The 24,484-nt window shown below is 42.7% G+C and overlaps 1 protein-coding gene across 2 annotated transcripts in view; it reads left to right on the forward strand.

The window, feature by feature from the left end:
* NPC1 (NPC intracellular cholesterol transporter 1) overlaps nt 1-24,484 on the forward strand; it is a 54,396-nt gene that overhangs the window by 15,062 nt on the left and 14,850 nt on the right. The window contains exons 2-11 of one of the 2 annotated variants that reach the window (XM_030336624.1): nt 1,312-1,434; nt 2,393-2,499; nt 4,987-5,162; nt 12,484-12,651; nt 13,236-13,485; nt 15,323-15,396; nt 15,875-16,296; nt 18,011-18,237; nt 20,569-20,669; nt 23,535-23,637. In XM_030336624.1, the coding sequence (XP_030192484.1) occupies nt 1,312-1,434; nt 2,393-2,499; nt 4,987-5,162; nt 12,484-12,651; nt 13,236-13,485; nt 15,323-15,396; nt 15,875-16,296; nt 18,011-18,237; nt 20,569-20,669; nt 23,535-23,637 (1,751 nt within the window). The remainder of the gene's footprint in view (nt 1-1,311; nt 1,435-2,392; nt 2,500-4,986; nt 5,163-12,483; nt 12,652-13,235; nt 13,486-15,322; nt 15,397-15,874; nt 16,297-18,010; nt 18,238-20,568; nt 20,670-23,534; nt 23,638-24,484) is intronic. The other variant, XM_030336625.1, reaches the window with a different exon arrangement.

Below are 24,484 nucleotides of genomic sequence, written 5' to 3' on the forward strand. Positions count from 1 at the left end.
GGATAATTTCCTTTTAGTCAGAAAACTAGAATTTTGGAAAGAGGAGCACTTTCCCTGGAATCGCTAGGTTCATGGAAATAAATAATTGCGATTCTTTTTAAACAAAAACGGTGGTGGAATTTTGCAGCTTCTTGCCAAAGGTTTGATATGTGGCATTGTTGAATACTTGTCACTTCCTCATTTGTATAATTTCCCTCCCTTGTGGCCTAAACATATGACTTGTAATGAATACAGATAGGAGTAAGTCATAATTTCTGTTTGAAAATACCTGAGAAATGAGTTCAAAGTAATCTTGACCCCTTTGGTTCCCCACACATACACACCCCAACCTCCTGCCTGTTTCCTTTCATGTTTTTAGGGCCTCAAGGGCCTGTGGTGGGATTTGTATCTTGATGCTGAGGATCAACACAGACTGACTGACCTCCTTGCATACATGTTGGTCACGTGCCACTGCCGCTGGAGAGAATTCACTATTCAGATTTCTTTTAATGGCTTTTCCAGGAGGTATCTTGAGAGTCACAGTTGCTACTTGATGGCCTCTATTTCCCCACGGGATGGATGATTGCAAGGCCTTGCAGGCCTGTGGCCCTGGCCAGTGTGGTGGATCTCTGTGGCTGTGCTGACGTGATGATTCACGCTACACCCTCCTCCCCTTCTGAGTTTTCAGACAGCCTGGTGACTCTCACGTGGGAAATATGAGTGGCTCTTGAGAAATCTTTATTTTTCTTTTAAGATTGCTGAGGTGGTTGTCCTTAGAGCTAGCACATTCTTTGCTTTCTACTTAAATCTTGAGGATTCTTTCTTAGGGTTTATTGGGGGTTTTGCTTTTGCTTTTCATGTTACTCATTGATGGGCTGATGTGAATCAACCTAAATACATATGGAAATGTTCTTTCATTATTTGGAGCTTATGTAGTTTCTTATGCAGATGTGCAAAAATAGTGCCTTAAAAATTGCAGACTCACATACTATCTTGCTTTCTTTCCTCTACACTGGTTCTTAGTGATCTTTACATGGAACTATAGCTTCCTTTCATTGACAATAAACTAGCAGGAACTAGGAATTGTGTAAATAAGTAATTTCTATTACCTCCTTTGCTGACTGACTTGACAAGCCCATTTTAGACATCTTGTCAATTTTAATTAATATTTCCCCAAATGTTAAGCTAACCAGTGCCTCTTGCTGTCACTTCCTTTTGCAGGTAACGTTGGAAGGTTCTGTAATAGTGTTTGAATGGGTGCTTTTCGCTGTTGAAATTTCCATTACCTTTGGGGCCCTGATGAACTGAGTTTTGTGTCGACTCTGTCTGTAGGTGTTGGCACAGTCTTGCATCTGGTATGGAGAGTGTGGAATTGCATCTGGAGATAAGAGGTACAACTGCAAATATTCAGGGCCACCAAAACCCTTGCCGAAGGATGGGTATGACTTAGTGCAGGTAAGTTTGTTATCTTGGGCGCTGGGAACACAAAATGCTAATCAGAGATCCTCTGTAATTACACTGTAAATATCACTGAGAGGTGGGGCTGAAACTAACAGGTTTAAATCTTACCCCAAACGCTTATCTGGGGCACACAATAGCACAGAAGATAACATAACTCCCGGAGGCTTGATTTCTTTGGGACTCACTTTATGCCTTTCTCGTAGTTGTAGTTTCCGCATAACAGGTTACTATTTAGGGACTGACCTTGGTACCGCAAATGTTGCTCTTTGCAGCTTCTTGAAAATATACTAGAAGTTAGCTTTTTTTCGGTTCCTGGATTTCAGGACTCAGGCGGGCTGGGCTGCTAAGTGGCTGTGACTCCCTTGTCCTATGTTTATTTTAGTGATTCCCCCGTTTTCCATCCAGAGCCTGTGAACTTTGGTTGCTACCAGGATTCTGTTCTCTGTTGGCCTTGTTTACCTTTCCTGATACACAGGGATATTAGAAACAAACTGGAAAAATCTGGTTTTAGAGGGGAAAAGTCTGGTTTTAGAGGCCTCAGTAATGTAAAATCAAGTTGCCATGTGGCGGGTCTCCTCGACTGACTTGGTACTTTCATGAGAATTGTTAAAGGCCTCTGACTTTCTCTGTCGTGACTAATGGAAGTAGTCAGTAGCATTTGGGCTAAACCTAAACAGAAAACTAAAGAGATCAAACTGGTTGTCATGGAGGGAAGGGAGCTTCCAAATAGGAAAAAGATTTGGAATAACTCTACTGCTTCTACTTTTGTGACTCCCTCGTTTATAAATAGTAAAATTAATAGCCCTGTAAAAGAATTCTGCAAGAACTTTGCAAACACATTTCTTACCCTTCTATACCTATAAAGGACTCTGTGAGTAAAATTGCCTTATTGAGTAATGTGTGTCCTGATTTGACTTTGCTGCTCTGATAACCATGCTTTCTCACCCAAAAGGAGCTCTGTCCAGGATTCTTCTTTGACAATGTCAGTCTTTGTTGCGATGTGCAGCAGCTCCGGACACTGAAAGACAACCTGCAGCTGCCTCTACAGTTTCTGTCCAGGTAGGTTGACCACCTGGCAAACAACAAAAAAAAAAATAGTAGATTTTGAGCACTTGTTAACTAGTGATGTCCTGATTTCCTTAAAAAAAATTTTTTTTTTAACGTTTATTCATTTTTGAGAGACAGAGCACAAGCAGGGGAAGGGCAGAAAGAGAGAGGGAGACACAGAATCCGAAGCAGGCTCCAGGCTCTGAACTGTCAGCCCAGAGCCCAGTGCGGGGCTCGACCTGGGATCATGACCCGAGATAAAGCTGGACACTTAACCGACCGAGCTACTGAGGCACCCCTACTGATTTCCTTTTAAAAGTTGGTTTTCATTTTATTTCAAGAAAGCAATCTTATGACTTCTCAGAAATAAAGGACAGTTTCTCGATAAAGTAATAGTTACCAGATTTAGTTCTCTTCCTAGTTACACGCAGGACTAATGTGGGGGCTTCCTCTGAGACGTCCTCACCCAAGGGACTTGGTCTTTTCATACTCGAGCCTCTGGGCACTGTGGGGAGGAGAGGTTCTGGTGGTGCTGCCAGGTCTGTGACCCGAGACCCTCTTCCGTGCGGTCCTCTGCATCACCTCCCTCTCCGCCCCACCCCTAGATGGCGTGTTTCTCTCTTCCTGCAGTGTCCTGAGATGCTAGAGTCCCAGTCCTCCCTAGAGCTGGCCTTTGATAGCTGTTAACGCGATTGTTCTGGCAGAGCTGGGAGGTTTTGTCAACATTAGTTCTTTGTCCAGTCTGTTCTGTTCTCTATGACCAGGGCCATGAAAAGGGTTGCATAATAGGTGTTCTTCTCTGAGCTCACTCAGCAGTTCTCAAATGTGCAAAAGAACAAGCTGGTGGTGGTCTGTAGAACAGCACATCATGGTCTCTTCCTAAATTTTTCACACTGAAGCACCCTGATAAAGGACATAGGAAGAGGGGGCGATGCTTCTCTGTGCACATACCACTGTAGGTGACAGGGCGGTCCACATCCTCTGAGAAAACCCTGCATCTTCCCAGAGGTTTAAACTGACAACACAGAGTGGAAAACCATCCCTAAACTGTTCTTCCAGGACAGCATACCCTATAATAATAGATGAAACAGTGGAGAATCTAATTGGACCAGCATACCCTGTGGAAGGCCAGTGGATGGTGATGGAGCAGGTTGCAGCCATCATTCAGTCAAAGTACATTTGTTTAGCACCTACCCTAGGTGAGGCATTATGGACGTAGAAATAACCGAGATCAAAAGATAACCAGATTTCCCCCGTGTTGTCAGCTCTGTTTGTAATAGAAAATAATGAGAAGCTAACACGTGCAGCTGCCAGAATTGATCGTGGAGATTAAACATAATAACATGCAAAGAGGTTTGTGATTCACAGAACATGGTAGAAATCTGGGCACCCCAGGAGTAGTGTGTGTTAGAATTGTGTAATTGTGGTTCTCGTTCTTGTCACAGTAAAAGCACGGGACTCCTGAGAGCAAGCAGGTCAGTGTGCGTGTCTGCTCCCTTACTAGACCAGGGGCTTTGAAGGCTGGGACCACCTTCCCTGTTCCGTGTCACGTGGGCACCTGGACCACATCAGAGTTGAGGGTCATCTCGACTGGTTGTGCAGCGAGAATGCAGGTCTAATGAAGCTGTAGCTTTTGCAAATAGAAGTGAACCAAACTGGGGAGAGAGTTCTCCCACCTAACAAGTCACCGTTAGAAGCTTAAATGTTGAACCTGAAGGACAGCAGACAGCTTGTGGTCCTCATGAGAACCTGTGTGTTTCTGCAACCCATGCAGCCAGAGAACACCACTGCTGTTCTTATGCCTTCTTCTCAAGTCACGGGGAAATCCTCTTGTGTTTAGAGAGGGTCAAGGGATTACCTGGGGCTTAAAGAAAGCCCTTCAGTAGCAAGATGAAAATTCTAATGCGTGAATCTCGTTTTTCCCTTGTTTTTCTTCTTTTTTAAAAAAACTTTTTTTTTAAGGTTCATTTTTTTGAGAGAAAGAGACAGAGCACGAGATGGGGCTGAAAGAGAGGGAGACACAGAATCTAAAGCAGGCTCCAGGCTCCTAGCTGTCAGCACAGAGCCCGACGCAGGGCTCAAACCCACGAACCACAAGATCATGACCTGAGCCGGTCTGACTCTTAACTGACTGAGCCACCCAGGCACCCTTCCCTTGTTTTTCTTCTTAATCAGAATTGTCCCCATGATGCTTCTAAGTCCCTTTAGTTCAAGACAAAGAAAACATGTCTATAAATTGCAAAGCACAGAATTCAGAGAAGCAGTTTTGTCTTTCTGAAATTGCACCTGGACAACATATGTGTAGTAATTAGGGCAGTTTTTAATGAGACATCTTTATTTTAACACAAGATTTTAGGTGTAGAATTGCTGGGTTTAAGACGTTCTTAGATAATTTACTTGTCACTTTATAATAAATTTAAAATATTCTTTGTTGTATATCATCTTTTTGCTGGCCCTATTATCTGTGAGATCAGACAATATAGTTTACTTTTTCTTTAGATGTCCATCCTGTTTCTATAACCTAGTGAACCTGTTTTGCGAGCTGACGTGTAGCCCTCGGCAAAGTCAGTTTCTGAATGTTACAGCAACTGAAGATTATGTTGATCCTGTTACAAACCAGACTAAAACAAATGTAAAAGAATTACAGTACTACATTGGAGAGAGTTTTGCCAATGGTGAGTAAACTTTTTGGGGGGGTGGGGGGTGGGGGTGAGTAAGCTTTTAATTATTCCTTTATTACATTTGGCATCAGGATACTGGGTCGGGTTGTTCCTTTTTGTTGTCAGCTGTGTGAAAATGACAGTTATAAATTCCATTGGCCATGAAATGCGACTTAGCGTGTATCTAAGACTTGAGCTACAACCTATAAAACAATCTTTTTTGAAGTATTTGCTTTATCCCTTCCTAACTGTAAGTTCCCACATGGAAATTTTTAGTGTGTGCAAGTTTACTTTTCTGTATATCTTAGAAGCCATTAGAACTTTATTTCTAGTGGACATGAATTGTGTAACTTCATGAGTTAATTGCAAAACTGAGGGGAGAGTGTGGAAGGGTGGAAATGAAGAAGGGAAGCAGGAGGGGAGATTTGACTCAAGACATACATCACTATAAGGGAGAGTAAACAGATACCACAGTAGGGAAAAGGATCCATAACAACTAGAAATCATAGGATAGTATGAGAAAGACCATCTAGTGTTTGTAGAAAATGATTGAATTGAAAGAGTCCTGAAAGAATAGAACACAAGGGGAAAAGAATGAAAAGATTAGAATTAGAACCAGCTGGCTCTATTAATAAGAAAAAGCCACTTAAATGAACTGAAAGATAAATAGCAGATTCAACACCGCTGAATAAAGAATGTGCCCAAGAACATCTATAAAATAAGAGAAGAATTCATCATATAAGAACAACATACAGATTTAATTGTAATGATCACTTAAAAATGTAACCAAAAATTTAATAGAAAATGTAAATAATAAAAAATAATGAAATATAAATTAATGTTAGTTAAAATAATTAATTAAAAGATTGTCTCCATCACAAAAGCAATAAAATAAGCTATGTAGGAATAAATCTACCAAAAGATATGACATAAAAAGCATCCTGACTGTATGAAGAGAGATCATCTGTCTAGAAACAGAACCATGCTTATTGAAAATTGATATATAACAGGTGTGTTGTTACAAATCATTAAAGGAAGGGTGGATAGTATATACATGGTGTGATAAAATTGATCATCTAATTTTTATCTTTGTATATCATACTAAAGGTATATAGATTAAAAATCCTAATCTTGGACATTTTTAGAAGTAAATACAGAGTATATTTATGACTTTAAGATAAGAAAGTGTTCTAGACTAGAGGAAAAGCAGAAATCATAAGTGAAAAGATTTATAAACAGTATCTAGAACAGTCACTGAAACACAGATTAAAACAGTGAGCTGCCATTTCACACATCAGGCACAAATGTAAAAATTGGTCAATTCCAGATTTGGTAGGATGTCCAAGCAATAGGAATACTAATATACTGCACCATTGGCAACCATAACTTAATAGGAGTGTTTGAAAACCGTTCTGCACTACCTGGTAAAGTTGAGGATGAATATACCCTCATTCCAGAAATTCCATTTACATAGATGCCTGCCATAGAGAAACTCCTAATGCACATAAACAAAGAACCATATAAGAACATTCATTGTGGCACTTTTGTGGTCGTCAAAAATTGGTGACATCAGGAGAATGAGAAGACAAGCACAAACTGGGAGAAGATACTTGCAGAAGACACATCTCATGAAGGACTCTTAACAAAATATATGAAGGACTTTTTTTTTTTTTTTAATGTTTGTTTATATTTGAGAGAGAGACAGAGCCCGAGCGGAGGAGGGCAGAGAGAGGAAGACACAGAGTCTGAAGCAGGCTGAAGACACAGAGTCTGAAGCAGGCTTCAGACTCAGGACTGTCATCACAGAGCCCAACACGAGGCTCAAACCCATGAGCTGTGAGATCATGACCTGAGCTGAAGTCGGACACCTAACCGACTGAGCCACCCACAGACCCCAAAATAAATGAAGAACTCTTAAAACTCAATAATAAGAAAATGAATAGCCTGATTGAAAAGTGGACACAAATCCTGATCAGACACCTTACCAAAGAAGATAATGGATGGCAAATAAACAAATGAAAAGATGCTCAACATTGTATGTTATTAGGGAATTCCCGATTAAAACAACAGTGAAATACCACTACGCACCTGTTAAAATGGCCAGAATCCAGAACACTAACACCACCAAATGCTGGTGAGGATGTGGAGCCACAGAAACTCTAATTCATTTCTGCTGGGAATGCAAAATGGTTCAGCCACTTTGGAAGACAGTTTGACAATTTCTTAGAAAACTAAAAATGCTCTTACCATATAATCCAGCAATCATGGTTTTTGGCATTTACCCCAAAGCATTGAAAATGTATGTCCACATAAAAACCCTTACATGCATGTTGTAGCAGCATTATTCATAATTCACACCAAGATGTCCTTCAGTAGGTAAATAAACTGGGGTACACCCAGACAATGGAATATCCTTCAGCATTAAAAAGAAATGAGCCATCAAGCCATGAAATGACATGGAGGAATGTTAAATCTATATTACTAAGTGAAAGAAGTGAATCTGGAAAGACTACATACTGTATGATTCCAGGTTTATTATATTCTGGAAGAGGCAAAACTATGGAGATAGTAAAATGATCAATGGTTACCAGGTACTAGGAGAAGAAAGGAGGAGCACAGCGGATATTAAGGACAGGGAGACTATTGTTTAATACTATAATAGTGGATATGAGTCATTATACATTTGCCAAAACTCATAGAATATATAACACCTAGTGTGAACCTTGAAATAAACTGTGGACTTTGAATGACAATGATGTGTCATTATAGGTTCATTGGCTGTAACAAATATATATATACTCTGGTGCTGTTGATAGTAATGAGGTGCTTGTGTTGAGGCAGGAGGTGTGTGGGAGTTCTCTATACCATCTGCTCAATTTTACTGTGAACCTAAAACTCCTCTTTAAAAAGGCCATTAATAGGGTCGGCTGGGTGGCTCAGTCAGTTGGGTGTCTGACTTCGGCTCAGGTCATGATGTCGCAGTTCACGAGTTCGAGCTCTGAGCTGTCAGCACAGAACCTGTAGCCTGCTTTGGATTCTGTGTCTCCCTCTCCCCCTCTGTCTCCTGTGTGTGTGTGCACGTGTGCGCACACTCTCTCTCTCTCTCTGTCTCTCTCACTCTCAGAAATAAACATTAAAAAAAATTTTTTTTAAATAAAAAGTCCATTATTAAATTAACTAAATTGAGGCACTAAATGCTGATTAAGAGGAGAATGGATAAATATATTTGGAGCATAGTCATAATCTATAATGGAATATTTAAAACTGTTAAAACGTATGAATTAGTTACATCACTGACTTGAAGTACTTGAAAAATTGAAAATGTCACAGGATAGATGTAGTATGTTTATATTAAACACTACTACATATCTATGTATACAGTATATCATGAAAGTACACAAATATGCATGGGAAAGATAAACATCAAATTCAGGGTTGTGGTTTTACCTTAAGCAAGGGAATGTATTCCTAAGTAAGGGTATTCAGGGGACTTCAACTGTATCTGTAGCATTTGGTTTTTTTAATGTTGGGGCAAATGAAAAACAAGATTAATATAGCTGGGTGCTAAATAAATGAGAATTGTATTATTCTCCATATTTTCTGTATGCTTAAAATATTTAATAAAATAAAAACGTGAAAACCAAATAGTGAGCTGGAAGGTATGAGAGAATTACCTAGAAAATAGTGTAGAGTTATGACAATCTGGGATCATTAAAGAAGTGACATGTGGGATAATGTGAGGAGCTCCAGAGAAGGAAAAGAAAAAGTTGGGGAGAAACAATAAGTAAAAAGATAATGGCCAAGGGTTTTCCAGATTGGAAGAGAGATGAATCCTTAGACTTAGGGGCAGAAAAATTAATCTTGAAGCCAGGTAAATTAAAAAGAAAGAAAATACACAAAAATCAGTTGTATGTCTTCATATGCAGTGGACAGTCTGGAAGTGAAATTAAGGAAATTCCATTTACAATAGTATCAAGAAGAATAAAATACCTAGGATTTAACAAGAAGTGTAAAACTTACACTCATCACCATTAAACTGTAAAACATCATTAAAAGAAAGGATCTTAGTAAATGGAAAGATACTCCATGTTGATGGATCAGAAAACTTAAAAATGTTAAGATGACAGTACTTCCCATATTGATGTACAGATTCAGTGCAATCCCTGTCAGAATCCCAACTTGGCTTCTTTGTAGAAATTGATAGGCTGATTCCAAGATTCATATAATTTCAAGGGACCCAGAATAGCCAAGACAATCCTGAAGAAGAAGAACAAAATAGGAGGACTCATACTTCCCAATTTCAAAATTTACTACCAGCTGGTGAAAAGACAGTGTGGTACTGGAATAAAAATAAACATATAGGACAATGAGATACAACTTAGACCTATATATCTGTGGTCATCTGATTTTTGACAAGGATGCCAAGTCCATTCAATGGGGAAAGAATAGTCTTTTCAACAAATGGTGCTGGGGAAACAGTAGCCACATGGAAAAGGATGAAGTTAAATCCTTACCTCACACCATAAACAAAAACTAAAATGGGTCAAAAACCTAAATGTAAGAGCCAAAACCTGAAAACACTTAGAAGAAAACATAGGAATAAACCATGACCTCAGATTTGACAATGGATTCTTAGATATGACACCAAAAACATGAGCAACAAAAGAAAAACAGATATGTTGGGACATGATCAAAACAGAGTTTTGTGCTTCAAAGGACACCATCAAGAAAAGACAAAAATATTTGCAAATTATTTAATCATTAAAAATCTTGTATCTAGAATATATAAAGAACTGTCACAACTCAGTAATAGATAACCCAATTTAAAATGGGAAAATGATCTGAACAGACATTTCTCCAAGGATGTTATACAAATGGCCAATAAGCACATGAAAAGATGCTCAAAATCGTTAGTCATCAGAGAAATGCAAATCAAAACCACAGTTGGGATACACTTCACACCCATCAGGACAGCTAGAAGCAAAAGGTCAGGTAACAAGTGTCAGGAGGATGTGGAGAAATTAGAGCCCTCATACACTGCCAGTAGAAATGTAAAAAGATGCAGTCGCTTTGGAAAACAGTCTGGCGGTTCTTGAAAGAATTAAGCATAGGGTTACCATATGACACAGCCATTTCATTCACAAGAGAAGTAAAAGCGTATGTCCACACAAAAACTGTAACCAAACATTTATAGGAGCATTGTTCTTAATAGCCAAAAGGTAGAAACAGTCCAGATATCCATCAGCTGATTTATAGATAAACAAATGTGGTATATTCGTACAGCAGAATATTATGCCACCACAGAAAGGAATGATATATGCTACAATGTGGATGGACCTTGAAACCATCATGCTAAGTGGAAGAAGCTAGCCACAAAAGATTACATATTATAGGATTCCATTTATATGAAATGTCCAAAGTAAGCAAATGTACTATAGAGACAGAAATAAATTAATGGTTGCTTAGGGCTTGGGGGGGGGGAGGGAGATGAGGGAGGATTAGCTAAAGAGTACAGAGTTTCTTTAAGGTGATGAAAATGTTCTAAAATTGACTGTGGCGATGGTTGCACCTATCTGTGAATGGGCTAAAATCCATTAAATTGGAACTTCAAATGGTTGAATTGTATGGTATGTAATTATATCTCAGTAAAGCTGTTAAAATCCATATGTAAATACAGCATAGAAAAACTATAAAACTCGGGGCACCTGGGTGGCTCAGTCGGTTAAGCATTCGACTTCAGCTCAGGTCATGATCTCACGGCCTGTGAGTTCCAGCCCTGCGTCAGTCTCTGTGCTGACAGCTTGGAGCCTGGAGCCTGCTTCCGATTCTGTGTCTCTCTCTCTGTCTGCCCCTCCCCTATTCATGCTCTGTCTCTCTCTGTCTCAAAAATAAACATTAAAAAAATTTTTTTTTAATTAAAAAAAAACTATAAAACTCCAAAGACAAGTGTCTTAAAAATAAGTAGAAAAAAGATACAAATCATTTCAAAAGAATGCCAGTTGGAGATTTTCTTACCAGCAGTGATAGAGGCCAGAAGGCAATAGAATAATCCTAATTCTAAAGAAGTCATTCTATCTGAACTGCCTTTCAAGAGTGAGGGTTAAACACGGTGAATTTATCAGCGTCTCTTTAAAGTTTAGGGAAGAGGATCCAAAGAAGTTTGTAACAAGTAGGTGTGGTATCTAAATGAGGTATCTCTCCATTGGATGGGGGCCCCCAAATGTAGGGTGATGATGGGCTGGCAACCCGTGGCTGGGAAGGTGAGAGAATTCACGTGAGGCAGAACAAAGGCGATAGAAGTTTATTGAATACGCCACAAGGGAGTGGTGGGCAGGACAGAAAGAAGCCGTCTGCAGTGAGGTAGTGGGTGGAGGCTGTTCTTAAAGAGGGAGGAGGTGGAGGCATAGCGATATATGGAATTCTCCCCTTTTTTTTTTTTTAAGTTTATTTATTTATTTTGAGAGAGCGAGAGAGAGCACAAGTCAGGGAGGGGAAGAGAAACGGAGAGAGAGAGAATTCCCAAGCAGGGCTCAAACTCATGAACCAAACCCTGAGATCATGACCTGAGCCAAAACCAAGAGCTGGAAGCTTAACTGACTGAGCCACCCAGGTGCCCCTGGAATTCTCCCTTTTTGGGTAACTGTGCTCAGCTGCAAGTAGCCCATTGGTTAGTTAGGGCCTATGGATATTTTGAGGTGGGTCAGCTGATGGGCCTTTTCTACATTCCATTGCTCAAGCCTGTTTGCCTGAAAGCGGCCTCTACAGTAGGGACTGGTTAACGAATGTTAATATAGGATCCATTAGTACTACTTTTTTATGTGCAAAGTGTCACATTATTCTTATTTTGTGTGTTGTCTTTATATGTACTAAAATAAAGCCAAGAGAGCGACTAGTATTAGGTTCATTCATATGTGACCTCTCCTCTAAAAACAGTTTTCCCGTATAAGTTCCAAACTCTTCAGCTGTATAGTTTCCTACCCCAGATTTCTGGAACCAGCTTCATTGACTGAAGAGACACTAAGGTTCTTACTTCTCCTTCCTCAGCCTTAGTCCCTTCTTCTCTCCAGTGGTGGTAATACTTCTCCCAGCTACTGTGAGCTACGTGGGGGTGATATATGCCTTTCTTGTTTGCTTTTATGTTTAAGTTACTTGGAATCTAGCCCAGCATGTTACTTGCAGAGTGGTGAGTCTCCACTCCTGCCCTTAGTGTTTACTGTCCCTCCTACCAGCCCGTGGCTTTGGAGTGCAGTGTTTATGGCTAAATTCGCATTTGAGAAGCCTTTGGTAAGATCTTCTCAGCATGGTGTTCGGTACTTTTGCCTTCTTCCTCTGCCAGCCATGTACAATGCCTGCCGGGACGTGGAGGCCCCCTCCAGTAATGACAAAGCCCTGGGACTGCTGTGTGGGAAGGACGCCGAAGCCTGCAATGCCACTAACTGGATTGAGTACATGTTCAATAAGGACAACGGCCAGGCACCTTTCACCATCACACCCATTTTTTCAGGTAGACTCCCAAGTTTGGTGTATTTATGATGTGGTTTTAAAGCCCAGGAACCTTAATCTACAATAGGAAGGTAAACAAATTCAGATAACTGGTTCCTGGACTTTCCCTCCAGTGAGAGAGGTAACTAGAACATTTCCCCTGCCCCTGGTTAATTTAGGGGGCTGGCAGGGAGGATGGAGGAGGAGGAACTGCCTTCCGGTGTTGCTGCCTCATTGAAAGAATGAATGAGCCTGGGTTTTTGTTTTGTTTCTTTTCTTTTTAAAAAAAAGATTGAAGCATTACAAAGGCATTTTTAGGAGCTCTGGAATGATGTTAGACTCGCTCCTCAGTGGAGATTTCCCTTGGAATGTGGGGCACTCTGGTCTCAGCAACAAACCTTGTGCCCAAAATTACTTGAAGTAACTTAAAATTTCACAGGACTAAGCGGCAACACACCATTTGATCAGCCAGAAACCTCCAGTCCTTTTTACTCTTATGGTCATGCTCTGTATGTCAGTGTGCTTATCACTAGGTTCAAATATAATTTAATACAAGCTTTGTAGTTTTTTTATTGAGGTATTTACTCAACCCCATCCTCCCCGCAGATCTTCCAACCCATGGGATGGAGCCCATGAACAATGCCACCAAGGGCTGTGACGAGTCTGTGGACGAGGTCACCGGGCCGTGCAGCTGCCAGGACTGCTCAATTGTTTGTGGCCCAAAGCCCCAGCCCCCACCGCCTCCTGTGCCCTGGAGAATCTTGGGCCTGGACGCCATGTATGTCATCATGTGGATCACCTACATGGCATTTTTGCTTGTGTTTTTTGGAGCATTTTTTGCTTTGTGGTGCTACAGGTGAGCAGTTTTGTTTATTCCCCAGGGCAAGAAGAGCAAGATTATTCAAGTGGTACTTCCAGCTTAACTAAACCAGGAAACAAATATCACGTGAATACCGGTCTCCATGAATTGCTTTTGGCTTTCAACTGGTAAACAATCAGAGGCCTGGTTAGATCGTGAAGTTGGTTTCATTGATTTGTTCAAAATGATGAGTGATTTAAAGCACTGTGCATTAACCACACATTCTTTAACAGAAAGTAGGAGGAGCTGAATCTGATTCAAATCTAATTCAATGCAGTGCTTATAATCCTTTTACATATTTGCACCTTGATTAGGACAGTACATTTTCTTTAACTTGTTTTGAAATAATGTTAGACTTACCAGGAAGGTGCAAAAAATAGTAGAAGTTCATATGTATCCTTTACCCAGCTTCCCCTAATGTTACAGCTTACGTCAGCCATACCGTGTAATTATCAAAACCGCGAAAATAATGGTATGGTATGATTAGCTAAGCCACAAACTTTATTCAGATACCACCATCTTTTCCTCTGACACCCTCGTTCTGTTTTTGGACCCCACTCCACGCCCACTTTTTGTTTACCACCCTCCCCCGGTCTGTGACAGGTCCTCGGTCTTTCCATTTCTTTTATGGCCTTGACACTTTCGATACATACTGGCCAGTTATTTTGTAGAATGTCCCTCCGCTTAGCTTTAGCTGACATTTTCTCATTAGGTTGAGGTTATGTGTTTCTGACAAGATTATCACAGAATCGATGTGTCCTTCTCAGTGTATCATACATATCACTCGTACCTGGTCTCAGTATGTCTCTTCCCTGGTAATGTTAACCTTGATCACTTGATAAAGGGGGTCTCTGCTGCATTTCTCTACCATAAAGTTACTGTTTCTCCCTTTGTAACTGATAGATATCTTAGGAGAGATGGGTCAGAACTCCTAATACCTTGTTTCTCCTAAAGCTGTCACCCCCTGATTTTAGCCTCCACTGGGGGATCTTATCTGCAGCTACTACTGTGGTGTTTGCCTAGTGATGATTGTTGATTTTATAGTTCCCTCATTTCTTCTTCATTTACTAATTACACTTGTTCTGTATAGACCGTTATCCCTCCTGCTCTACTTATTTATTCAATTACATTTACATCATGGTCCCTACTCCTCTGTTTTTTGTTTTTGTTTTGTTTTTTAACGTGCCCTCGCCTTTCTTATTTCCTGGAATCACAAAATGCTCCAGGCTCATCTGGTATTTTCCCCGCGCCAGCCCTGGAATCCACCTCTTCTGCAAGGATCCCTGGTTCCTTATATTGGAGACTGATGTTAGAGTGATGCTCCAGGCGCCAGGTGTGCCCATTGCTGCTGCACAGCAGTGTTCACTGTGTTCACTGAGAGACAGCGTGAGCGGGGGGAGGGGCAGAGAGAGAGAGAGACACAGAATCCGAAGCAGGCTCCAGGCTCCGAGCTGTCAGCACAGAGCCCAACGCGGGGCTCGCGCTCATGAACCGTGAAGTCATGACCTGAGCCAAAGTCGGACGCTTAACTGAGCCACCCAGTCGCCCTAGTGCTCACTGTGTTTCTAAAGGACCTGAAGTTTTAAATCTAAATGAAGGCTGCAAGGTGAAATTACCCTTTATCAACTTGTTTTTAATACCGTCTTAAATTTTCTCCTGAGACTGGTGAGCAGGATGACCTAGAGCAAGGGACCCTGGGGGAAGAAGGAGGCGATTAGGCAAGAAGGAAATAGGATGAAGAAGTGAGCTTTTAATAGGTCTACGGGACTATCAGAGGAACAGCCTCATTATGTCAAATATCCACTAATACTGCTTATGTGCTTTTGTTTTTCAGAAAACGCTATTTTGTCTCCGAGTACACCCCCATTGATAGCAACATAGCTTTCTCTGTAAATGCCAATGACAGAGGTAGGCACTTTTGTACTCAAATGGTTAGGATTATGTTTGCATGAGTGCACGTTTCCTCAGAAAATGTTGATGTGCTGTTCTGGGACAGGCACTGTGCTGGTGTCAAGGACACGGCCGTGACCAACACAGACAGGTCCTTGCCCTTGTGGTAGTAGCAGTCTAGTCAGGGTGGCAGATCGGAACCGAGGATAATTAGGGACTGGGGTAAGAGCTGTGGAGGGGCAGGCATAGCCACAAAGGTGGATGGGAAGTGCCTTGGACAGAGTGCTCAGAGAACTTTGCTTTTGTGTGAGCATCGCTCCTCTGTGGGGTGGGTGGCAGGCGCCATCACCTTGGGCAGGCAAGGAAGGTGGCTTCCTGAGCAGATAGGTGCTGAGGGTGTGCGACGGGAGGGAGGCGGATCTTGTGCCATCCCTGTGCGGACACTATTCCCAGACCCTGTGGTAGTAGCTAACGCTTTCCCTGTTCCGACTTTCAGGAATGGCTTGGCTCTTAACCTCCACCCTCCCTTCCTCTCCCGCTCTTCCAGGGGAGGCGTCCTGCTGCGACGCGCTTGGTGCGGCATTTGAGGGCTGTCTGAGGCGGCTCTTCTCACAGTGGGGCTCTTTCTGCGTCCGAAACCCGGGCCCCATCATCTTCTTCTCCCTGGCCTTCATTGCCGCCTGTTCTTCAGGCCTGGCGTTTGTGCGGGTCACGACCAATCCAGTTGACCTGTGGTCAGCTCCCAGCAGCCAGGCGCGCCTCGAGAAAGAGTACTTTGACACGCACTTTGGGCCTTTCTTCCGCACGGAGCAGCTCATCATCCAGGCCCCCCACACCAGCGCACACACTTACCAGCCGTACCCCTCAGGATCCGATGTGCCCTTCGGACCTCCGCTTGACCTCGCGATCTTGCACCAGGTAACGTGCTGTGAGCAGAAATCCGTTCTGGGAAGCCGGGTGGTTTGTTTTCTGGCTTTGACATATTGACCAGTTCTACTTGACATGGGGTTGGGGCTGAATGTGGCGGTATGTCTTGAAAATCTCAACAGTAAAAAGGTAAAGATGCGGGGCACCTGGGTGGCGCAGTTGGTTAAGTGTCCGACTTCAGCCAGGTCACGATCTCGCGGTCCGTGAGTTCGAGCCCCGCGTCAGGCTCTGGGCTGATGGCTCAGAGCCTGGAGCCTGCTTCCGATTCTGTGTCTCCCTCTCTCTCTGCCCCTCCCCCGTTCATGCTCTGTCTCTCTCTGTCCCAAAAATAAATAAACGTTGAAAAAAAAAAAAAATTAAAAAAAAAAAAAGGTAAAGATGCTTTTCATTTACTTTTCCAGAAAGCGAATGGTGGATGTTGAACTTCCTGAAAATTTTACTGTAGACTGCTTTTATATTTCCTTCATATGGCAGGTCTTGCTTCTTGAAACTGAGAGGAGCATTTCTCTGTTGAAGCAGAGTGTATTTATAATTTACTTAGGAACTTATTAAATTTTTCCCTTGGCAATTGAAAAGTAATGTGCCAGGACCCAAAGGAATGAAGCCTCTCTAACACTGTGCTGGGGACCGAGGCAGGAGCTACTGCTGGTCCGCCGCTGCAGGAATGAATTTGTCATTTCCGGAAGGTAGGCCCCGGCCTGCATTTGGTAGGAGGTGCATTCGGAACGAGATCCATCCCGTTCTCTTACAGAGGCCTTTAACCCTTCCCGTTCTCCCTTGTCACACTTGACCTGGAGAACTCTGTCTGTGAATAAATGGCATCCTTCCTATTTTTTTAATGAACAGTTGCTCAGTCGCATGATTTTTCCTTTAAATATTGCTCTTGCCTACAGAAAGTCTGGTATCTTGAAAAACATCAAAATGGTCTCAAGACATGACAAAATCTTTTCTCCACTGAGTAACCCTGTGTTTCTTTTTCTCAGCTTGTTGCAAAAGAAGCACAACGTAGTCATTTACCTCCAGGAATGTAGTCTCTGTTGGGAACCCCAGGGATATACGTAAATAATCCTAGTATAGCACAAGGCAGTAGGTGATATTTTGTTAGTAAGAGGGTATGTCGAGAGAACCAGGCAGATTGCCCCGGTCTCCCCTCTGCGGCCCTGTTGTTATTGCTGCAGAAGGGTAGAATGCGAGATATGCATGTATCCTGCCCTGAGATCTGTCCTGGTATTGGGGTCCCCTCCCTGTCTCTCTGGACACCTCTCAGGAGGGTCTCCATCCCAGCTTGCTGTCTTTTAAGAGTGGGCCTTTGGTGTCGTCAGATATTTTACCATAGCACGTCTTAGTCCTCTCCCTTGTGTGAGGAAGGATTTTCCGCAAATAACTTTAAAAAAAAATTTTTTTAATGTTTATTTTATTTTTGAGAGAGCGAGCATGAGTGGGGGAGGGGTGGAGAGGAAGGGAGACAGAATCCTAAGTAGGCTCCAGGCTCTGAGCTGTCAGCACAGAGCCTCATGCAGGCTTGAACCCCTGAACCTGTGAGATTCATGACCTGAGCCAAACTCGGACACTTAACCGACTGAGCCACCCAGACGCCCCTCTGCAAATACTTTTTATCTTCTCACCTGTCAGGGCAATAACAGTCACAATCTGAGAGAAATCCAATGTGTTTCTGGGTTTGTTTATTTTTAAAATATTCTTTCAGGTTCTTGACTTACAAACTGCCATCGAAAATATCACTGCATCTTATAACAATGAGACTGTGACACTTCAAGACATCTGTGTGGCCCCCCTGTCACCCTATAACAAGAACTGCACCATTCTGAGCGTGTTAAATTACTTCCAGAACAGCCATTCCATGCTGGACCATGAAATAGGAGATGACTTCTTTGTGTATGCAGATTACCACACGCACTTGCTATACTGTGTACGGTACGTGGCAGGAGACGGTCATCATTCGGCCCACCAGCCCTCGAGCACTTGCTGTTGCTGCACACAGTTGTAGGTGCCAGAGGCCTAGCCGTGAGCAAGCAGCGGGACCTGCCCTGCAAAGCGCATGCTCTGATGGAGGGAGACCGACAACGAATAGATACCTGCCCTGATGCCAGGTGGAGAGGAGAGCTCTGGAGAAATTAAGCCCGACGAGGAGATGGAAGGCAGTGGGGGCGTGCTACTTTAGGTAGAGTGGAGACCTGCACAGACAGAAAGGAAAGGAGGGAGCCTGTGATTATCGCAGGGAAAAGTGTTCCGATTAGATAGGCAGCAAGCACAAAGGCCCTGGGGTGGGAGCGCTCATGGAGCATTCATGATGTATAATCGAGGAATGGCCTTTCACTCATGCCTGATTTGGAAACCACATGCCACACCGCCACTGGTCTCACAGTACAAGAATAGAAGCCTCTAGTGTTTTTTCTTGTCTTGCAACTATAAACTTCTACCACGATGTCAGATTGTTTTTGAAAATGCAGCGTCCCCTTGAGAAGTGAGGGCAGGATTGGTGTGCAGTTCAGATTGGAGAGCACTGAATCTGCTTCCCGCTGGAGGCACGTCTAGCTGGGCAGGCGGCATTTGTCGTGTGCACTGGTCACGGAGCATCTGTGCTTTGGTGACCTGTGCCCCTAGCAGGGAGGCCTGTGCCCCTAGCAGGAAGAGCAGTCTGCACTGGTGGGCCTGCTGTCCCTGCAGGCCCTGACCCAGCCTGGAGACCGGTGTTCAGCCAGACAATCACCGTGGCTGTTTTGTCACTGCAGGGACAGAGAAATTATTCCTTGTCACTTTTGAGTGTGCTGTCAGCTAACCCCATCTCAGGAGCCAGCTACTTTGATATCTGGTCTGGTTTGGTGGTCTTCAGTTCTACTTAGGCTACTGGGGTGTGACTCTTTAGCCGATTAAGCCCGGTTTGCTCTGTTTCAAGGAGCTCGCCTCTAAAAATCTGAGCTCTCCCTGTAAAACAGTAAGGGCACGCCCATTCTCCATAGGGTGGATGGTATAGGGTGGCCATGGGCAATTTGACAACTGGAAAAAAAAAGTGAAACTTGTTCGGTTTTTATATTTAAAGGAAAAAGCTGTTTACTTCCGGTCTTACAAAATGAAAGTCAACAAAATTTTGACAGGGAGGGAGGTGCGTGAGGCTTGTGTTTAGTCTGAGGCAGGGTGTGGTTCAGATCAGTGCAGAAGCGCTCCTTGGGCCATTTCGCTCCCACGTGTGGCTCTGTGTGCTGCGTGGTTGCCCTTCTGTGTCTCCTGCTCTCACCTCCCTCCTTACCCTCCAGCTCTACGTGGGCTTTTGCCCTAGAGGTCCTGCAGGAACGGCACACCCGGTGCACCCAGAACCAAGCACAGATCTACTGTCCCCATACCCCCGTGTCGTGTGATGGCACCTGTGTCAGCTTGAGGCTGTATCTGCATCCTTCCCCATCCTTACCTGCCTCACATAATTCTTATGGATTTTAACCTTCTGGATGAGCTCCCAAGCCCGACGTATGGGACAATGGGACTTGGCCTTTGGCTGTGTCCACATAGCCTGTTTGCCCCAAGCAGGTGATCTGACCCCTTAGGGTCTGAGCCCATCAGCTGTGGGCTCAGAAGGGCCATGGTTCGGGTTATATGTGAGAATCTGAACAAGTGCCCAGCAGAGTTCTGGCTTAGGATGTGTCCTGAGATGCTGGTTCCTCCACTGCACTACCCTCGTCTGGGCCCTTGCACAGACCTCCTGACTGGTCTGAGGGCTCTTCCTCCCCTTTCTTTCCCACATCCAGACCCTTCTTCTGCTTTGCCGCCCGAATTCTCTTTGTAAAACAGCGTATGACACCCTTTTTTTTTATTGTCTGTCCCTCCCTCTTTCCAGCCCCATCCCTTCCCTCTGAAGTCCTCCCCTTTGTGGGTGCCTCCTGCTGTAGACAGGACTTGGTGTGGTTCCTCACACTGCCATCCTGTTGCTCTCTTCTCGCCTGTACCTGTTCTCGCTCATTCGGTGGCAGTTTCCTCTATTAGTGCTCCATGTACCGTGTGACATCCCTTCCCACGTGCACCTTGCCCTGAGCGATAATGACCACATCGTGCTCTTTTTGCCTGTCTCTCACTCAGTGGTTCTGAGCTCCCAAAGGCAAGTGCTGAACTGCATTATTCACCTGAGGAATAATGCACAGAGCCCACATCATGCTTAGGATATAATCGGCCTCTTTAACTGTTTGTCGTGCAGATGTTTAGGTCTCTGTGATGTCTTGAGTCTTGTAACTGGGAGTTGTTTTCCACACTTCTCAGGGCTCCTGCCTCTCTGAACGATACCAGTTTGCTCCATGATCCTTGCCTGGGTACATTCGGTGGGCCAGTGTTCCCGTGGCTTGTGTTAGGAGGCTATGATGGTAAGTAAGAGGAGCTTCCTCTTTTCCTATTAGGTGAAGTAGTTTTGGTTCTGTCACTAACAGGTGCTGATTATGAAGATTTCATAAATTGAACAGTCTTATGAATTCCCTATCTTAAATCCCAAGTACATTCTCTCTTTGGGCTTTGGCTTTGGGTTTTGTTCTGGATGTAAAAGAAGTGGATGGTGTTAGCCTTTTTTTTTTTTTTTTTTTTTAATTTTTTTTTTTAACGTGTATTTATTTTTGAGACAGAGAGAGAGCATGAACGGGGGAGGGTCAAAGAGAGGGAGACACAGAATCCAAAACAGGCTCCAGGCTCTGAGCTGTCAGCACAGAGCCTGACGCGGGGCTCGAACTCACAGACCTCGAGATCATGACCTGAGCCGAAGACAGCCGCTTAACCAACTGAGCCACCCAGGCGCCCCTGGTGTTAGCCTTCTTAAGGTCACATTCTGGGAAGCTGTCGAAAGCTAAAGACTCTTCCCCAGAGTCATGTAGTAGTTCATTTCCACGTAACTCATTGTTCAGTGTCAAAGTGTTCATGGAGAGATGATATGTGGGATGTGGGGAAAAAGAAGCAAAGTTGATCTGGTTCTTCCTCCTCAACCAGTTAGTTGAGGATTGAGACACTCTTGTAGGGGGAGGAGTGATTGGTTTGCTCTTTACTGGTTCCAGTAGCACCTTAGAACAGACTGTACCAGGTATGATGGGGTAACGATTCAGGTAACACCTTTGGCGTCCAAAGCCAAAATAGGCAGTTCAACAGGTTTTCCTCCCGCCCACAGAAGAGGTCAAATAGATGTTGTTCTCCTCCCCAATGGGAGGGGAGAAGTTGTATCTATATTTAAATTTTCCTCGCCTCATATAATGGCATTTCTAATTAGTGGGGAAAAGACAGTGTCACCAACTGGCGAGCCATAGCTGTCAAAATTAAATTTGATCTCATACCTCATTCCTTCCATCCAAATAAACTTCAGATATATAAGGAGGGAAAGTTATTAAATGTAAGAAATACAAGAAGTGAAACTTATTAAAGATCTAGAAGAAGATACAGGGAGAATTTTTTTGATAATTTTTAAATGGAGAAGGCATTTCTAAGCAAGACACAAAACCCAGAAGCCACAAAAGGAAACATTAATGAGTTTGACTACATAAGAATTTAAAATTCTGGGGCACCTGGGTGACTCAGGCAGTTAAGCATCTGACTCTTAATTTCAGCTCAGGTCACAATCTCATAGTTAGTGAGATCGAGTCCCCCTGCACTGACAGCACAGATCCTACCTGAGATTCTCTCCCTGCCCCTCCCCCTCCATCAGTTAATAAATAAACATTTTTTAAAAAGTGTTTCTCTTCCATTGCCAGATGCAAATCAGCACTTTTTTTTTTTTTTTAATTCCTATGTAGAAAACAAACACCATAAAGTTAAAAAGAAAAAGCAAGCAACAAACTAGACGGGGAAAAAACAGTATACATAACAGATAGTGTGCCCTTAATATATGAAGGGCTCTGGGGGGGTGCCTGGGCAGCTCAGTTGGCTCAGTTGGTTAAGCGTATTGACTTTGGCTCAGGTCATGATCTCACAGTTTGTGAGTTTGAGCCATGTGTCGGACTCTGCTCTGACAGCTTGGAGCCTGGAGCCTGCTTTGGATTCTCTCTCTCTCTCTCTCTCTCTCTCTCTTTCTCTCTGCCCCTCCCTCACTTGTGCTCTTTCTCAAAAATAAATAAACTAAAAAAAAAAATTATATATAAATATATATGAAGGCTCTGGTGAAAAAAAGAAAAGGTTAACAACCCAAAAGAAAAGTGGCCAAAGCCATATGAAAGTTAACAAAGGAAATACAAATGGCTGTTAATTATATGGGGAAAATGCTCAACCTCACTCCTAGATAGTGAAATGCATCTCACTTCAATCTTTCCCCCTAATGAGGGGGCAAGACATAAGAGTTTGATAAAACAATGCGGGGTGCAGAGGACCCCAGTGTTACTGGAAGTGTATATGGTTCCTAGAATAGAATGCAAGCTCCAAGAATGCAGGGTTTTCCTCTCTTTCGTTCACTGGTATATATCCATAGTACCTAAAATAATGCCTGGCACAAAGCAGGGTCTCAGTAGATATTTTGCTACGTAAAGAAATGGAAAAACAGGATAGCCTCTTTGGAGGGCATTTTGGAGGAATTTATCAAAATTAGAATGGCACATACTTTTTGATTCATTACTTGTAAGATTTGATTCTGCAAATATGTATGTTGTTACACGTGAAAAATATCAGATTATTCTTTGTAGTATTTTTGTTCATAATTTTAAAAATTGCAAAAATGTCCATCAATTGGAGATTGGTTAAATTACACTAGAAAATATGATACAGTAGAAAAAAGAATAAGGAAGCTCTTTATGTCCTAAAATGGAGCCATCTCCAAGATATAAATTAAAAATGTAATGTGCAGAACAGCGTGCCGCTATTTGTGTGACTAAGAAGGAAAGGGAAGAATACAGGTGTTTGCTTGTGCATGTGTGGAGTATCTCTGGGAAATAGTTCAGATGGCCACAGTGTGGGGAGGAGAACTAAGGATTGAGGAAGGAGAGACAATGAACACCTTTTTGCTCTGATGGAAATTTTTACCACGCACGTGCTATTTAGTTAAAGAAGTTACCCTTCCTGAGTGAATCTCTGTCTACACCAGATACAGCATCCTTTTTATTCGTTAACTGAGCTACATAGACACGTCAGTGAACTTGTGATTTGTTTTTAGAGTACAGTCTACAGCACCTGTGAGAAATCAGTTACCTGGCTGTCATGTAATTTTCCCTCGTGTCTAATTTTCTGCACACTTCTTATTTTCTTATTGTCACATTTTTCCTTTTCAGATCAAAATTACAATAATGCCACAGCCCTTGTGATTACCTTTCCTGTCAATAATTACTATAATGATACAGAGAGGCTCCAGAAGGCCCAGGTCTGGGAAAAAGAGTGAGTTGCTGTCTTTGTTGTGTGGGGAGCTGGACACTAACAGAATGCACTTAAACCACAGTCAACTCAGTTAATAACCAACATCAGGTCTAAATTATGTCATTTTTTTCATTTGGTACTAATGATGTTAAGAAAAAAAAATCGGTGTATCTGTAAACATTGTTTGAATCTGTATCCCTGCACAGGAATACAAAAGTGTATATGCAGAAATGTTCCCTGCACCCTTTTCTCATAGTGAACACCAGGAGCAAGCTGGGTGTACATTAGTAGGGGACACACATGGTAGAAAATCATGCAGTCACTAAAGATGGGTAAGTAAATGGTTCCAGATGGAGGACACAAAAGCTGCAATCAACGTGGTTAGGCAAATATATGCTATCCATGGTAGAAAAAATATCCATCCCTAGAAAAAATATCAAGCAAGGGGCCCAGGAAATTGTTGACTATGTTTATAACCCCTAAAGAATAGGAACAGAGAACAGGTTTTTGACTCTATACCTTTCACTGCTTTTTTTAAAGAACTTTGTTGGAATATAAATCCTATGCCATACATTTCACCCATTTAAACTGTGTAATTCAGTAGCTTTTAGTGTATTCACAGATACCTGCAACTGTCACCACAGTGAATGTTAGAATTTTTTTTTTTTTTAATCTCAAAAAGAAGCCCCCTAATCCTTTAGCTATCACTCCCACCTATCACCCTCAGCTTCCCACATCCCGGCCCTGTGCAAACATTAATCTCATTTCTGTCTCCATACATTTTTGTATTCTGGATTTTTATATGAATGGAAGCGTATATATGGACTTCTGTGTCTGGCTTCTTTCACTTAGTGTGTTTCTAAGGTTC

Source organism: Lynx canadensis, chromosome D3 (genome assembly GCF_007474595.2).
Source record: "Lynx canadensis isolate LIC74 chromosome D3, mLynCan4.pri.v2, whole genome shotgun sequence".
Classification (NCBI taxonomy): domain Eukaryota; kingdom Metazoa; phylum Chordata; class Mammalia; order Carnivora; family Felidae; genus Lynx; species Lynx canadensis.